This window comes from Polyodon spathula, chromosome 45 (genome assembly GCF_017654505.1).
Source record: "Polyodon spathula isolate WHYD16114869_AA chromosome 45, ASM1765450v1, whole genome shotgun sequence".
Lineage (NCBI taxonomy): Eukaryota > Metazoa > Chordata > Actinopteri > Acipenseriformes > Polyodontidae > Polyodon > Polyodon spathula.
In genome coordinates, this window is record NC_054578.1 from 2,673,262 (window position 1) to 2,689,488 (window position 16,227).

The following is a 16,227-nucleotide window of genomic DNA, read 5'->3' on the forward strand; positions in this document are numbered from 1 at the left end:
GGTGTTAGGTTGGTCAGTTTGTACTGCCTCACATCCTGAGTGATTTGGTTCACTGCCGTCGAGCTGCTTGTATTTGAGTAGAAGATCTGGAAGCCAGAATATCCCCCGCTTGCTGGATCTCCCCATTTCAGCAGAGCCCCAGTCTCGTTCTCAGCAGAAACTAACAGGCCTGTCGGTGGGAGAGGATCTAAAACCAAACAGAGGAAAATCGTGTAAAGATGAGGGAACACGAAGCCGCTGCAGGGGTTTGGAACTTGGTTTCAGGAGACTAGGTGTCAGGCCACTACACGGCACACCAGGGGAGACTTGGGGTTTGGTACAGCAACACCTCAAACCAGGTCTCCCGGTGGTCTCCTGAAACCACATTTCAAGCCACCGTTCCTGAAAATGTGACTTTGTGTTCCTGCAGCTTTAGAATCGATACAAAGGAAAAGATCGAAACGAGAAAGAGAATCGCGGTCTCTCTCTGCCTTTGTGCTTCAGCGGAGTAACTGGAGTAAATGAATGAACGAAAATGTGTATGAACACTTCATTTTGCTTTTCCTTTACTTCTACCCTTCGTTTGGTATAAAGTGCTGTTTATGCAATGCAAAGGGGATAAGTCAGTGGCTGCTGCAGAGTCACGTTTTTTGCCAGGATTTGAAGCTCCTACTAACAAGCCCCTTTCTCTAACCACTGGACCACCAAGCCCCCTAAGAATGAGTATCAGTACCGCCCTGCTTCCCACAGTGGCCCTCCTTACCTGTGAGAATGGAGAGTGACTCTCCCACGCTCTGGGCGTCTCCAATCTGGGATTGCACTCTTACACTGTACAGGGATCCTGGAATCAGGGCTGTCAGAGAAGCAGAGGTCTCGCTGATAACCTTCGATCCGTTCAGATCACTGCTGGACCAGCTGAGCAGGTATGTGTAGTTCTGATAGTTCACATCACTGCTCGGCGCTGACCAGCTCACAAGAGCAGTGGTTGTGTCCTCGCTTGCAGTCAGGTCTACTGGAGCACTGGGGTCTGCATTGGAGGCAAAGTCAACCTCACATTACACTTTTATTACATGGTATCAGCGCTCCGGATAAGCTGCTGTGTTTTATGCATTGAAAAAATATGAATTGTGCATTATATTTAAATTGATTAAACAAAGAATACGCAGAGCAATTTTGCTGCACATCTGAAGTTTGCATGTAAGGCTTGCACTGTCAAAGCACTCTCTGATTGTATGCATTAGCCACAGTCCTAACTAAAACTAACAGTTAGTTTTTTGTTACCTGTCCAAAAAAAATAGCCACTGCAGTTACTTGTTACTGAAAATGGGATGAGACTACAGTTACAAGGTACTGAAAAATGTAATCGGATTACAGTTACAAGTTACTGAAAAATGTAATCGGATTACAGTTACAAGTTACTGAAAAATCTAATGGGATTACAGTTACAAGTTACTGAAACATGTAATCTGATGACAGTAGTCAGTAGTTAGTAGTTTCTGTAGGTATCCCATACACTTACTTGTGTAGGTTGAAAGACATTCAGGGGTGCTCCTAGTGTGTTCTGGGGTCACAGATTCTATGCACAAGGTGTATTTCTCCCCTGGTTTTAATTCATTAGCAGTGTAGCTGTTCTTATCGGTTGAACTGGGGGCAACATTCTCAAGAGTTACACTGTACTGATATTGAGCAACTCTTGTGTTGTTTGGCACAGTCCAGTGGTACTTGATCTGATTGGTCGATTTGCTCATTACTGTAATATCACTGACAGGGGACGGGTCTAGAAAGAAAAAATATATATTATTAAAAATGATGATGATGATTTATTAATATGCTTTACCAGTCCTCTCTGTGCTTTACAATGCTTCCGCTTACCCCTCTATGAACACTACACTGGTCCTGTTGAATATAAACAGATTGACTTACTCAGAGTCTGTGGTTCTGTGCAGACAATCTGATCTTGAACCCAAATGGATGCATTGTATGAGCATCCAGGTGACAGGCCAGTACAGCTGCTCTCCTGACTGTCTGGTTGCTTGCAGGTTACCTTCTCAATCGGGACGGTTGCTTCCACAGCAATGCTTGTTTCAGTTATCGTCCATCTCTGAACCGCACAGTCCAGCACTGCAAACAAGCCACAGAGAAAAACCTTCTTATTAGCTTTATTAACAGGATCACTGGCCCCACCCTTTAAAGGAGCGCTGCCCATCTTTAAAATCCCTTCTCTCACCTCTTATTAGCTTTATTAACAGGATCACTGACCCCTCCCTTTAAAGGAGCGCTGACCATCTTTAAAATCCATTCTCTCACCTCTTATTAGCTTTATTAACAGGATCACTGGCCCCTCCCTTTAAAGGAGCGCTGACCATCTTTAAAATCCATTCTCTCACCTCTTATTAGCTTTATTAACAGGATCACTGGCCCCTCCCTTTAAAGGAGCGCTGACCATCTTTAAAATCCATTCTCTCACCTCTTATTAGCTTTATTAACAGGATCACTGGCCCCTCCCTTTAAAGGAGCGCTGACCATCTTTAAAATCCATTCTCTCACCTCTTATTAGCTTTATTAACAGGATCGCTGACCCCTCCCTTTAAAGGAGTGCTGACCATCTTTAAAATCCATTCTCTCACCTCTTATTAGCACTAGAAACATTGTCACCAACCCTACTTCAATATAACTCACATGTTATCCCTGTTGAAGATACTGGGCTGGACTCTTGTCCATTGCTCTGTGTCTTGACTGTCACTTCATATATAGTCCCAGGATCGAGATCAGTAAGGGTCACAAAGGTTTGGTTTGTAGTTATGTTCTTGGTTTCAATATTTGTTTGGTTGTACGAGACGATGAATCCAGTTTTATTTCCAGCAGGAAGACTCCAATTAACATGTAACTCTGTGGTGCTTTGAGGAAGGACAGTAAGATTGGATACAGGCAAAGGAACTGAAAAAATAAAATAAATACAATTAGAAATACCAGAAGAAACTTAATAAATTCAACGACATTCAACTAGAGGTCTTTCTCAGAGTCTTCAACGTTAATTCAAATACGACTCACGTCAGCTCATCTTTATATTAGCGATAGCGCCATCTAGTGCACAGCTGGTGTATTGCCGGCAATCCCAAATGTCAGATCACTAGATGGCGCTGGCTCCTCTATAAAGACACTCTGGCTGTGTTGCACACGTTATAAAACAGAATACTTACGAGTGGGGACTCGGGTAGTTGTAGTCATGTGTGTAGTTGTGTTATCTGCTGGAGTCGTTTGTTGATCCTAAAACAAAACATAACATTGCCTGTTAAAGGAAGGCGCTGACCATCTTTAAAATCCATTCTCTCACCTCTTATTAGCTTTATTAACAGGATCGCCCCTGGAGCGCTGACCATCTTTAAAATCCATTCTCTCACCTCTTATTAGCTTTATTAACAGGATCACTGGCCCCTCCCTTTAAAGGAGCGCTGACCATCTTTAAAATCCATTCTCTCACCTCTTATTAGCTTTATTAACAGGATCACTGGCCCCTCCCTTTAAAGGAGCGCTGACCATCTTTAAAATCCATTCTCTCACCTCTTATTAGCTTTATTAACAGGATCACTGACCCCTCCCTTTAAAGGAGCGCTGACCATCTTTAAAATCCATTCTCTCACCTCTTATTAGCTTTATTAACAGGATCACTGGCCCCTCCCTTTAAAGGAGCGCTGACCATCTTTATTAATTAACAGGATCACAGCGCTGACCATCTTTAAAATCCATTCTCTCACCTCTTATTAGCTTTATTAACAGGATCACTGGCCCCTCCCTTTAAAGGAGCGCTGACCATCTTTAAAATCCATTCTCTCACCTCTTATTATTATTAACAGCTTTATTAAAATCATTCTCTCACCTCTTATTAGCTTTATTAACAGATCACTGGCCCCTCCCTTTAAAGGAGCGCTGACCATCTTTAAAATCCATTCTCTCACCTCTTATTAGCTTTATTAACAGGATCACTGGCCCCTCCCTTTAAAGGAGCGCTGACCATCTTTAAAATCCATTCTCTCACCTCTTATTAGCTTTATTAACAGGATCACTGGCCCCTCCCTTTAAAGGAGCGCTGCCCATCTTTAAAATCCATTCTCTCACCTCTTATTAGCTTTATTAACAGGATCACTGGCCCCTCCCTTTAAAGGAGCGCTGACCATCTTTAAAATCCATTCTCTCACCTCTTATTAGCTTTATTAACAGGATCACTGGCCCCTCCCTTTAAAGGAGCGCTGACCATCTTTAAAATCCATTCTCTAGAAGTCTTTCTCAGTATCTTCAGTGTGAATTCAATGACTAATGAATTCAACGGCAAATTCACTCTTCAGGGGACATAAGAAGTGAGAAGCTATCTGAAGCCGGGGTAGTACCAGATAAATGAGAATCCATATTTGCTGTAACACCGTGCGGGTGTGTTGATGCGCGCTATTGAAACGCATGTAGTCTGAAACGCCAACCGATATCATAGATTTTTAAAATATTTTTTTATTATCCATTATTCAACTTTTAAATTGTTAAGAGAGAAGAAGCAATATTTACTCACCGAAACATGAAGCTGTGTGAACAGGACAAACAGCCAGAGCAGGAAATCCATGTTTCCAATCCTGAGATTGGAATTAAAAATCCAGTTTGCCAAAAATCCACAAGATATTAGAAATATTTTGAGAAATGCATCAGTTTGTCAATGTGTGTGTGTGTGTGTGTGTGTGTGTGTGTGTGTCTGTCTGTCTGTGTATCTGTCTGTCTGTCTGTCCTTAACAGATGACTGTGCTTTAGTAATGTTTAGATTGTTTTTTTTTTTAAATCGTGATAATTTAGTTATTTCTTATTCTTTCTCTTCTTTTTTTCACCGTTTCTCTCCTTTTTCTCTCTGCCTTTCTCTCTTTCTTTTTGGTTGCTTCTTTCCTTTTCTGTTTTCTTCCTCTCTCTCTCTCTCTCACCTTCTTTCGTTCTGAAGTTCAGCAGTCTGGTTTGGTTCGTCCTTCACAGATAGCAATGTTTTGAATCTTTTCTTTCTTTCTTCCTTTCTTCACCCCTTGCTTCTCTCCCTTTTTCTCTTCCTTTTCTTATTTCTGTCTTTCTTTACTGTTGGTTCTTTCCTTAACTTTTCCTTTTTCCTTCCTCTCTCTCACCTTCTTTCTCTGTGACAAAATAATAAATAATATTAATAAATCAAAAACTTCACCTGCCTCTCCTTTCTCGGTCACTTCCCTCCTCGCAGTCATCACTCTGAACAAAACAAACCAAACATCCAAAATTAACAGGAACCCAGACATGAATAACACATCTCTCTCTTCCCTCTCGCTCACCTCATATACTATAGAATGGATAGTAAACCAATACCTTATATTATAATCAGTCCTAATTACAAACAATAGCAAATTGTAGTTCTGCTTTTACAGCGTGTGTAATATATATCTATATATATATATATATATATATATATATATATATATATATATATATATATAAGCATCACTTATATTTGGATAAAATTCGTTAGATGTGATCGAAAAATGACAAACTCCGTTTTAAAGCAGACGCAGTGACTTTTTATTGTGCTGATTGACAACTCACATCACGAAGATGCTGCAGAATGATCTGTCGATCTCGGGCAGGTGTTGTGACTCTTGGTCTCCCGGTTGGTGGCCCGTCATTGGCAGAGTGTGTCCGGTTATACCCTCTCGCCAGGTTTGAAATTGCTGGCTGTGAGCGCCCAAAACGGCGAGCCACAGCCCGCTGCCCTAGTCCAGCCTCCAACATGCCGATCGCACGAAGGCGCCGCTCTCTTGATAAACGCGGCATTTATCTGTGATTTTCTTTATTGCTTTTATTCAAGCTTGCAATTCAACAGCTGCAATCGCTCCATATCCAGCGTCCAATCAACTGTCTCACTAATCAGGTGATTAAGAGCATCAGTCATAGACACTCAAGCGTGTCATGGTCAAGGATAAATGATCGAGTGATTGAAAAGAAACCAAAAACACTTTGTCGATGTCCATCATTTATATACCTATTTTTTAAATGAGTGTGTTATAATAGTGTGTTCTAATGTGTTTTAACTGCTGGCTGAGACGGGCTGACCCAGGCGAGAAGAGCGGTGCCCCTTCTGCTCCACGGTGGAAGGAGTGACCCACCTCTTCACAGACTGTCCACGACTCCGGACTCTAGTTTTTTTTTTTTTTTTTTTTTTTTTTATTTTATAATATCGCCATCGGTGCGCCCCGGTCTGCTTTCTGTTGTGTCAAACAACGCTAACCATTTTAAAATCAGTCCTGAGGAATTGCAATCTGGACAACAGCGATCCAAATTTTGCAATCCTATATTTTGTGATCAACTTTTATCTGTTTTGATCTGTTAGTAATTTGATCACACAACTATAGGATCACTGTTATACAGTTTTGAAAAACTGTCCCCTGGTGAAGACCAGGATAAAGATGTTTATTTTTTTCTTGTTGGTTTGGATGATGTTAAGATATGGTGACGCATTGGGGAGGGAGTGTGTGTGGTGAGGGAGGAAGGAATGCGCATTGTAAACCTTTAACATTCAATTTGTTTGCTGCATTTAATTGTGCTACTATTTTATATGTTCATATCAATTGCGTTATTATCAGCGCTGGCCTTTTTAACACATTTTTGTAACTTTGCTTGAAGTTGTTAGATTGTATTTTTTGTGCACTTGGATATAATTTTGTTTTAGTATTTTTAATAAAAATAACTATCTGTCTGTCTTTCTCCTCTGCCTGTTTCTTTGTTTCTCCTAAGCCTCTATCTCCTCCTGTGTGTAATTTTACTGAAAGCGAACCCTCTTCCCTAATTTTGATTCTGTATTTTGCATATAAGGAAGTGCAACAGGGAGGTAGCGATGCAGACAATGGATTTTAACCTTTTTGAAAGTGATGAGGAACTCTGATCAAGTAACAAGTGTTGGCTGCCTTAGAAAAGGAGAGAAGGAAGGAGGGTGGCTTTTAGAAACATTTAGCACAGTGCATTTGCATGGTAATAGATTTCCATGCATTTTCTATGCATTTGCCATGGTTTACCAGACCTCTCTGTGCTTTACAATGCTTCCCTATCCTTTACCAGACCTCTCTGTGCTTTACAATGCTTCCCTGTGCTTTACCAGACCTCTCTGTGCTTTACAATGCTTCCCTATGCTTTACCAGACCTCTCTGTGCTTTACAATGCTTCCCTATGCTTTACCAGACCTCTCTGTGCTTTACAATGCTTCCCTATGCTTTACCAGACCTCTCTGTGCTTTACAATGCTTCCCTATGCTTTACCAGACCTCTCTGTGCTTTACAATGCTTCCCTATGCTTTACCAGACCTCTCTGAGCTTTACAAAGCTTTCCTATGCTGTGAACACCAACTCTATATATATATATATATATATATATATATATATATATATATATATATATATATATATATATATATAAGAGCTGTTACTTGATTAATATTTTTGATCAGTTAATTTATGGGCATTAGTTGATTTTATGTGAACATATCTTAATCATTATAGTTATCAGGACTCTCAATACTACTACTAATAATAATAATAAGAATAACATGTTAATGTATTTCATTTCTTAACAAGCACATATGATATGGTCAATATCTGAAACCTGGCCAGTGATGTCATGCCCGGCGATTGACGTCATTGGCCACCAATTTTGTGCCGTGCCATTTTCTTAACGGAAATGTAGAGCACTTCGATCACTGAATCTAGGGCAATGGCGTTACTGCCAACCGCTCTCGTCAAGCATTGTTTATAGAGGTGCATTGTAGTCTGCAGTGCCGCAATATGTAGCCTACACTGAGAAAAAAAGCAAGTGCTCTTGCAAAATGAAGTTTTACTAATAAGCGTATATAATAAAAAGCTAACAGTAACCAGTGTAACTATAAGTGTCATAGTAACAATTCATAAATGCTGTTGATTTTAACACTAGCTCTGTGTCGCTGGTTCTATTAACATTGAGAACATTTGGTTGAATCTTTATAACAACATTCACAGACACAAAAACATAGCGTCAGAACTTCAATGTAAATATGAAAGGAGTAACGTGAACACATTATTGTGAGGGCTTTACACTATCAGGCAGTTGGAGCCGATGGTTAAAACTCACTGTCAAGCATGGCTTACTAACTCGTCTAGCAATAGCACCGTGATGAGGGTGCATTACCGTCTAGTGGAAGCAGAGATAAAAGACGCTTGGTGAAATAACCCAGCCCTGCAAGAAAGACAGCAGCCAGTTAGAGCAGTGGAGATAAATGATACACATCTAATATTAGCCAGTTAGATAGAGCAGCAAAGATAAATGATACAAGTCTTAATATCAAAGCAGCAGACCTCTGAACCATTCAGAATGATTGCACAGCCACAGCTTCTATGTTTGTTTAAGAGGGTGTCGCCTACAGTGTCATTCCCCACATGCTGTTACACTGGGCGCGTTAGGCGAGTGAGCGGCTCGGTAAAATAATCCATTTAACAGATTGCTCGGTCCCGCTCCCGCTGAGCCGCTCAGAGCGCTCCTGGGCATTTCCCATCAGCGATCACAGGGAGCGCCATCGCCCCCTGCAGGAAACGAGTGGAGGTGACAGGCACGACCGACAAATTTGTCAAGAACGACGAACTGGTTTCGACTTACGAAGTCTTTAATTAATTGACTAAATAAGGCGGTAAAAATGGTTGTTTTGGAATTTGTATCGTTTGATTTCCTTTTTAAAAAAAAGAGCTGTTTTGAGGTTATTAAAGTATTATTGTTAGGATTGCAGTGTTAATATTATTCATCATTTTCATTATTAATGTCGGTGTTAAACACAGATGTGAAGTTCAGTCCAAACAGAGCGCCGAACTCAGTGAGGTACAGCAGGGGACAGTAACTTCACGCAAGGGCCACTTCATCTACCATCACCTCAGAAACACACAACAAGCAAAGAATTATTATTATTCTCCAATTTGAAATGTCGCTCAGGCTCTCATGGAGCAGGGCGTTAAGACATTTAATTGAATTCAGTGTGTTTTCTGAGCGCTCCACTCTGAGCGGCTCACTGACTTAACGAGCCCACTGTCTCTTTCCTTGCTATCATGTTTGCAAACATGCTGGAGTGGAACTGCGATCACTTAAATACTTTGCTGTTCCAGACCTCTCTGTGCTTTACAATGCTTCCCTGTGCTTTACCAGACCTCTCTGTGCTTTACAATGCTTCCCTATGCTTTACCAGACCTCTCTGTGCTTTACAATGCTTCCCTGTGCTTTACCAGACCTCTCTGTGCTTTACAATGCTTCCCTATGCTTTACCAGACCTCTCTGTGCTTTACAATGCTTCCCTATGCTTTACCAGACCTCTCTGTGCTTTACAATGCTTCCCTATGCTTTACCAGACCTCTCTGTGCTTTACAATGCTTCCCTGTGCTTTACCAGACCTCTCTGTGCTTTACAATGCTTCCCTGTGCTTTACCAGACCTCTCTGTGCTTTACAATGCTTCCCTATGCTTTACCAGACCTCTCTGTGCTTTACAATGCTTCCCTATGCTTTACCAGACCTCTCTCTGCTTTACAATGCTTCCCTATGCTTTACCAGACCTCTCTGTGCTTTAGCATCATTAAGTAAAACGAGGGAGGTTTTCCCAGCTCTGAAATGTGTGCAGCTCTCATGAGGTGAGCTTTACTGGGGTTGCTATGAAGGGCTGAGAGCCTGGCTGCTCTGAAATTCCTCTTGTGGATCCCAGCTCTCCTCCTGTTCTTGTAACATGGAGTCTGATGCTTGTTTCAGCTTTAAGAGCGCTTCTCCAAGGACACCCCGAAGGAAGGCATGACGCTGTGCTGGATAAAGAAGGACGGGAAGATTTTCCACAAGCTGGAGGAGAAGGAGAAGGAGGAGGAGGAGACGTGCTCCAAACCCTGAGATAGCACAGCCTGGCCAGCACCCCAATTTCATTGGCTTTAGACTACCCCTGCTTTTAGATTATTAACCTTGCTTTAAAGGAATACTTTCCATCTGCGTGATCTGAAATATTAATTGTGTGCCTGTTTACTATGACATCAGATGTGTCTTCTAGCATTCCCTATTGCTGTTTCTGCTCAGTTCCATTCATAAACACAGGGCTGGTACCAAAAAGAACTAACATTCAATCACAAACATTTCGATGAATGCACGCCCCTAGTGGCCACTTCAAACAACTGCAGAGATGAATTCATTCAGCTTTCAAGAGTCTTATCGTGAGCAGCTGCCTCTGTGTTTGACAAAGGACATCGGTTCAGTAAGCCTGGTAAAGAACGATCGAAGCAGAAACAGCAAAAGAGGATTAAACTAAACTAATTTAATAGGATAGAACAGTATCTCTTTAAATTATTATTATTATTATTATTATAGTTTGAAGGTCTAGTGTGGTCATCTCAGTGGATGTTTCGGTAGATGGATTATTGTTAAGAATTTTTAGTTCATATTTCAATCCAACGGTGTCACGGTGTGTTGGTGTCTCTTATTTCACTAGAGGTGTTGCCTTGGAGTTTGAGGGGCAATGGTCTTAGGAAACATTGTATTGGTGTGTTTAAATATATTATTTAGTTAAAATCAATTGCTACTTTTAGGGGGTTTGACTTGAGCCTTGCAGTGTGTGCGATTTTTTTCGTTACTCTATTTAAAATGCAAAATATTTGAATGGTTTGCAGCTAACCCTAGTTCCATAACTCAAAGTACTTCCAACCAATAAAGCGGTCTCACATGTGCTTTTTAAAAAGAACTACATGTGATTTGAAATCATTACATCTGTTGGTAATCTCTTGGTAAAAGAAACCAGTTTGCAAGCCATGCTTTCGGAGAGCGTTGCACTGTCTCTGTCGCCTGGAAGGTAAAATTGTCCCCGACCCCCTTTCCTGTCCTTAAATTAACCAGCTGCGTCCTCTACTGACTGTTGCAGGCTGACCCAGAAGACACTGCTTAGCTGAAATGACTTTGGAAGTGTAACACGTTTCAGAGCAAGCGATACAAACTGAGAACTTTCTTTAACCTACTGTACAAGTTATCATGTTTTCAAATGAAAATACCGGTTTACTGCAGCACTGATGTGTTCACTGCACACAATACAAGGTCAACAGCGAGAGACTTAGCTGCCTATAAGGGTTCAGGGGCGCTATAGCAAGGTCTGAGAGCAAGGTGACGAAGGAAGGAGACTGGAAATACTGCGGACACGGGAACAGGATTTTAGCACCCTCTACTGGGGAGTAAGAGGAACTACAACAATATTATGGGACAATACAGGGAGCTTTTAAGAGGTGGTGTCTGAGCGCCCTCTAGTGGGGAGGTGGAAGCACTACAACAACTTATAAAGAAATATTATATAAGATTTGTTGACGAAACAGAAAAAAAAAACTGTTTGAGACTGTCAGGAAAGGATTGCGCCAAAATATATATATATATTTTTTTTTCTAGGAAGCTCAAAAAGAGCAAAGAGCAAAAAAAAAAAAAAAAGTAAGATTTTGCTTTGAGTCATGTTTACATTTTTAGCTCATGTTGTAAAAGGTTTACATAGTAAATGAGAAACAGCTTTGCATTGGGTTGGAAATGTTTCGAGAAATGATTTCTCAGGGTTTTGTAGAAGAGTTGCTGTAACTACTTGGTGTGAAAAAAATAAAAATAAAACTGAATCTATTATTCTGCTTATTATATTATATTTGTATTACACAGTAATGCAACAATATATTGATATACTAATGAATCAGAAGTGCAGACAGACAGGGATATACAAACCACGTGGGAGAAATCCACTGGCTGGAAAAGGCAGAATTCCACTTTTATTCACTAGCCTCTCTTTCAAGGCTTGTCCCTGGAGCCATGAGGCTTCTTGCTTTATAGTTCTTATGACCACTAGAGAATTAAAAAACAACTGAGTGTCCTTTTTGCAATTCAATACATTTTAAACATGTTTTAACTCTGAAAAGAAAATATTTTAAACAGGGCGTGTGAAAATAAACAGAGCACGTGAAAATAAATTGGAGCCGACGCGCCTGACGAGCGCTGAGCAAAATCGACTGCAAAGGGTTAAAGCCTGCAAAAACTGCAATCTTGTTAGCTGGGCTCCCATTTCTAAATTCTCATTCCCATCATCACTGAGAAAACCTCCAATAAATTATGCTGTTTCTATCAAAGAGCCAGACACCTCTACCTCATACACCTTTCACCCACCTTGTGCAAGGGAAGATGGGTTTAGGGTCACCAAACTAATACTAACTAATTACTCTCTAGTGTAGCGCAATCCACAGGATGTCTTCCTCCTGTTTCAATAAAGACCCCCCTCTATAGACAGATAGTTGATATGCTGTACTGCTGTACGAATAAATAAAATAATAAAAAAACAATTTGAATTAAATATAAAAGTTGTGTTCTCTCTCTCTCTCTCTCTCTCTCTCTCTCTCTACAGATGTGCCGCAGGTTTCTGTCGAAAACCTTTTGACAGAAGAGGTTTTATCTCTAAACCACCACTTTATAAAACCATTCAGATAAGGGAAGAAAAAAAAAACAGTCCAATCTGTTACTGTCAAACAAAACACAAGCGACCCACAAACAGCTTTAACATGCAAAGCAGGGAAGAAGAAACTGTCTCCATTTCGGTTCTCAATGGGACATTTGTATAGGAAAATACAATGCAGTTAGAGCCAACATGGCGAACTATGGTACCCGGTTTCATAACCGCGCCTCTTCTCAAAGCCAACCAATCAGCCTCGCGAAAATGGGTTTGGAGAGTTTCGGCAGCCAATAAGACGCGACGATTACAGAGCAGGCACGCCTACTAGTAGTGACGCTTCAATTTTTGCTTCAGGGATATTGAATTGCTTTGCTTTGTTTATACGCTGCTGATTCACTTGGGTTACAATGTTTCCCAGTGATCTATATAGTTTATGTTCGTTTCATGCCTGCATTGAGTTTTGAAATAAAGAGCCATATTCTCTGTTTTAGTTAGTAAAACAAGTCTGTTGTTTTTTTTTTCTTTATCACATGAGATGATTGTATATGCATGTTAATTCTCCAGTAAATAAATAAGTTCAAATCAAATAGGATTCTGCTACACGACCCTCAGTCTAAAACCAGCGAGGATGGACGTCAGCGTGTCCGTTTCGCTCTTGCAAGACGAGCTCGGCTCTGCCATCGAGCACGCAGTGAAAGCGGCTGTAGACACCGTCTTGTGGGAAATCACAAGAGTTGTGGGCAGTAAATTGAACGAGTTTCAGATTGCAATGGCTGGGAAGGAGAAAGAGAATGAAAGGCTGAAGCTGAGATTGGAAATATCAGAGAGCGAGTTGAAAGCGGTGCGGGAATGCATGAGCGCTGCAGATGCGGACAGTAACCAACCTCTCAGAAACATGAACCCCGACTGGAGTGAACAAGACTGCCGCAGGAACGGGAACCAGGGATTATTACAAGGTGAGATTGATCTTTTTTTTTTTTTTGCTTGGTCAACCAACTCTTTAAATAGCTTTAGTCAGTTTTGTTATTGGTGATGTCTCGGTTAGAACTTCTCTTTTAAGCAGTGGCCAACCAACCGAAGCAAAACCGCTCTCGATGCCAGAACACACTTATATGCAAACATTAATCTAGCTTAACACGATCCCATCTTTCACCACAAACAGCTGTGCGTCGGCTTGCCACAGTCAGGAGAACTGCAAAGCAAAGCACGTTTTACCTGCAAGGGTCTCTCTTATCTACAGCTGCACCTGCGCTAACCTGTGTGAGCATTAGAAGTGGAAGCATCCTCTCCCGTGCTGTTAACATGCATGTCAAGTCTCAAGGTTTGTGTGTGTGTGGTGTACCCACATGTGCTCTTGCTATAATCGTGTCGTTTGCTTCGCTCCCTGTGTGAATAACCCAATCTAGGTGGGGCAGCTGTCTGCAAAAATATTGATCAATCAGGGTTTTTTCAGCAGGGGTCTCACTGTTATGATCACCTTGAGGTTGACACACCTGTGTTAATACCATTCTCAATTGCAAACGTTTTTTTTTGCCATTGTGACATGGCTAAACCAGATTCACTCCGTTTTTAGCACACATTTTCGCTGACTGAAAAAGTCTCACACAAGAACAAATATGAGGGTGAAGGTTCTTTATTTTTTTTCTCTCCTGTATTTTAAGCCTTTCCTAAAGGCACTGAGCACTTTTTAAAAGTGCAATATCGCAGTTTGCACTGTGATAGATCTTAATCATTGCTCTCATTGCTTTTGTGCGTATTTTAATTTTTTCTTCTTGGTGACACTTGTATTTTAATTCTGTATCCGACTAAAAAGAGCCTCATCATGCATCTAATATTCTGTGTTTGCCGCACTGCATATTAAAAATATAACCCTGTGTTTTATAGCCCCTCGGACCGAGCGAGAGTTACAGAAGGGCAGGAAGGCGGAGGTTAATTCAGTTTGCATTATTGGCCAGTCTGTACCATGCTTGCTCGATGTTTGTATCAAAATCAGTTTTGGGACCGGGATAAAATGCATACGGGCGGCATATATTGGTTCCCCCTCTGTGAGACTCAATTTTGATAGAGGTGTCCCAAAGCGATTTGTCACAGACGGGTTTGCCACGTCCCTTTTTGTGCTAGAAGTCTTTAGATCCTTTTGCACGGAAGGCCTCGGTTGCAAGAGTGTGCGTTTCTTTGATGGACCCAGATTCAGTTGAAATGTGTTTTGAGAATTGTAGCGGTGGGAGCCCAGCTAACAAGACTGAAGATTTTGCAATATTCAAGCTTTTAAAGGCTGCCCCACACCTGTGGTGGTTTTTGACAGACTCACTGAGAGCAGAAACGTGCTCCTGCTAGGAATGTGCTGAGTTATTACACGAATTAGATGATTGAAACTAATCGATTGAAATAATGTGATATACTCTTTGACAATAATTATAGTAATGCGGTATAGTAGATCTGTGCTCCAGTAGATCTGTATATCCAGTAGCAAGAATTGTAGGTAGCTTTTGTGTGAAGGAGCCTGCTGGAGAGGTCTGGCTGGCTCTTGGCAAGCACTTACCAGATAACAGCAACTCTTTGAATTAAGCACCAGACCTTGTTAGCTCATTCCAGTCTCATGAGAAAAAGGCAGCCAAGATTGAATAGAGCTGCTGAGCTGAGCGGAAAAGGAATAGCAGAGTTTAAAAATAAACACGTGTTTTACTAGTGTAGCTGTTTTAATGTAGATAAAGAGGAAACTAAAATGGCTTAAAAAACCAGTGTGCAGTTTGACTAGTTCAAGAACCGCTCTCGCTTAAATAAATAAGTTTGCATAATACTCAAGACAATAAAAAAAGATAGCATAGACTGTAACTCTATCAGTAAACCTACTAAAGGAATAGAAGCTGATGTTGTGACCTCGTTCTCAGCTGCTTGTGGTACAGGCGGTGCTGAAGATGACTCATTGGTGTTGGCAGATGAATTTTTCTGATGCTCAGCAATTTTTAACTGCCAAGATCCTATCTATAATGAGCGATCTCGTTAACAGTGTAATTCTGGAAGGGCGTTAGACCTTGAAAAGATAAGGCTTCTCAAAGCAGGATTTGGTGCTGGCTCTTAAAAGCGAGATTCGCCAGTCGTCAGCAGTTTTGAATCCAAGGTCTTTTAAAAATGAACTCCCTTCATGATCTCATGGAAATGAATGAACACTTGGCAGCCGAGTGAGCGTTCGATTAAAACAGAACAGTCCTCTGCAGTATCAGTCCTTATCAGATATGTCGCGGTTTTAATTGGGATAATGTTTGGGAGCCAAAAATGACTTCATGCAGGGAATTTGGAAAAATGCTTACAGTGGGGTTTCATGTTAATTAGAAACACAAGGAGTGGAAAAGAGCTTGTGCAGGCAACTTTTAGAAACAGAGTGAGAGGTCAGTTTTAGTCCAAGCATGGTACAAGTTAATATAAGGTTATTATATTTAATAATGATCTTTATTTTTATATAGTGCTTTTCATAGTGGACCACCATCGCAAAATGCTTCACAAGACTAGGGTGTGTGAACTATGCGTCAGCTGCAGAGTCGCTTACAACAACATCTCACCCCAAAGATGCAGCACAAGGAGGTTCAGTGACTCGCTTGGGGTCACACACAGGGAGTCAGTGGCTGAGCTGGGATTTGAACCGGGGCACTTCCTGTTTACAAGCCTGTTTCTTTAACCACAGGACCACACAGCCTCCTCACATAAACCCCGTGTGGGAATCGAACCCAAGACAGGCGCGGCAGCTTTCACATCGCAAAGAAGT

The 16,227-nt window shown here is 41.1% G+C and overlaps 1 protein-coding gene across 1 annotated transcript in view; it reads right to left on the reverse strand.

The window, feature by feature from the left end:
* Window positions 1–5,069, reverse strand: part of LOC121305919 (receptor-type tyrosine-protein phosphatase H-like) — a 364,307-nt gene extending 359,238 nt beyond the window's left edge. The window contains exons 1-8 of the mRNA XM_041237579.1: window positions 4,935–5,069; window positions 4,538–4,598; window positions 3,180–3,246; window positions 2,659–2,916; window positions 1,903–2,100; window positions 1,499–1,756; window positions 743–1,006; window positions 1–187 (exon numbers count right to left, since the gene is read on the reverse strand). Of these exons, the coding sequence (XP_041093513.1) occupies window positions 1–187; window positions 743–1,006; window positions 1,499–1,756; window positions 1,903–2,100; window positions 2,659–2,916; window positions 3,180–3,246; window positions 4,538–4,588 (1,283 nt within the window). The 5' untranslated portion in view covers window positions 4,589–4,598; window positions 4,935–5,069. The remainder of the gene's footprint in view (window positions 188–742; window positions 1,007–1,498; window positions 1,757–1,902; window positions 2,101–2,658; window positions 2,917–3,179; window positions 3,247–4,537; window positions 4,599–4,934) is intronic.
* Window positions 5,070–16,227: the final 11,158 nt, after the last annotated feature.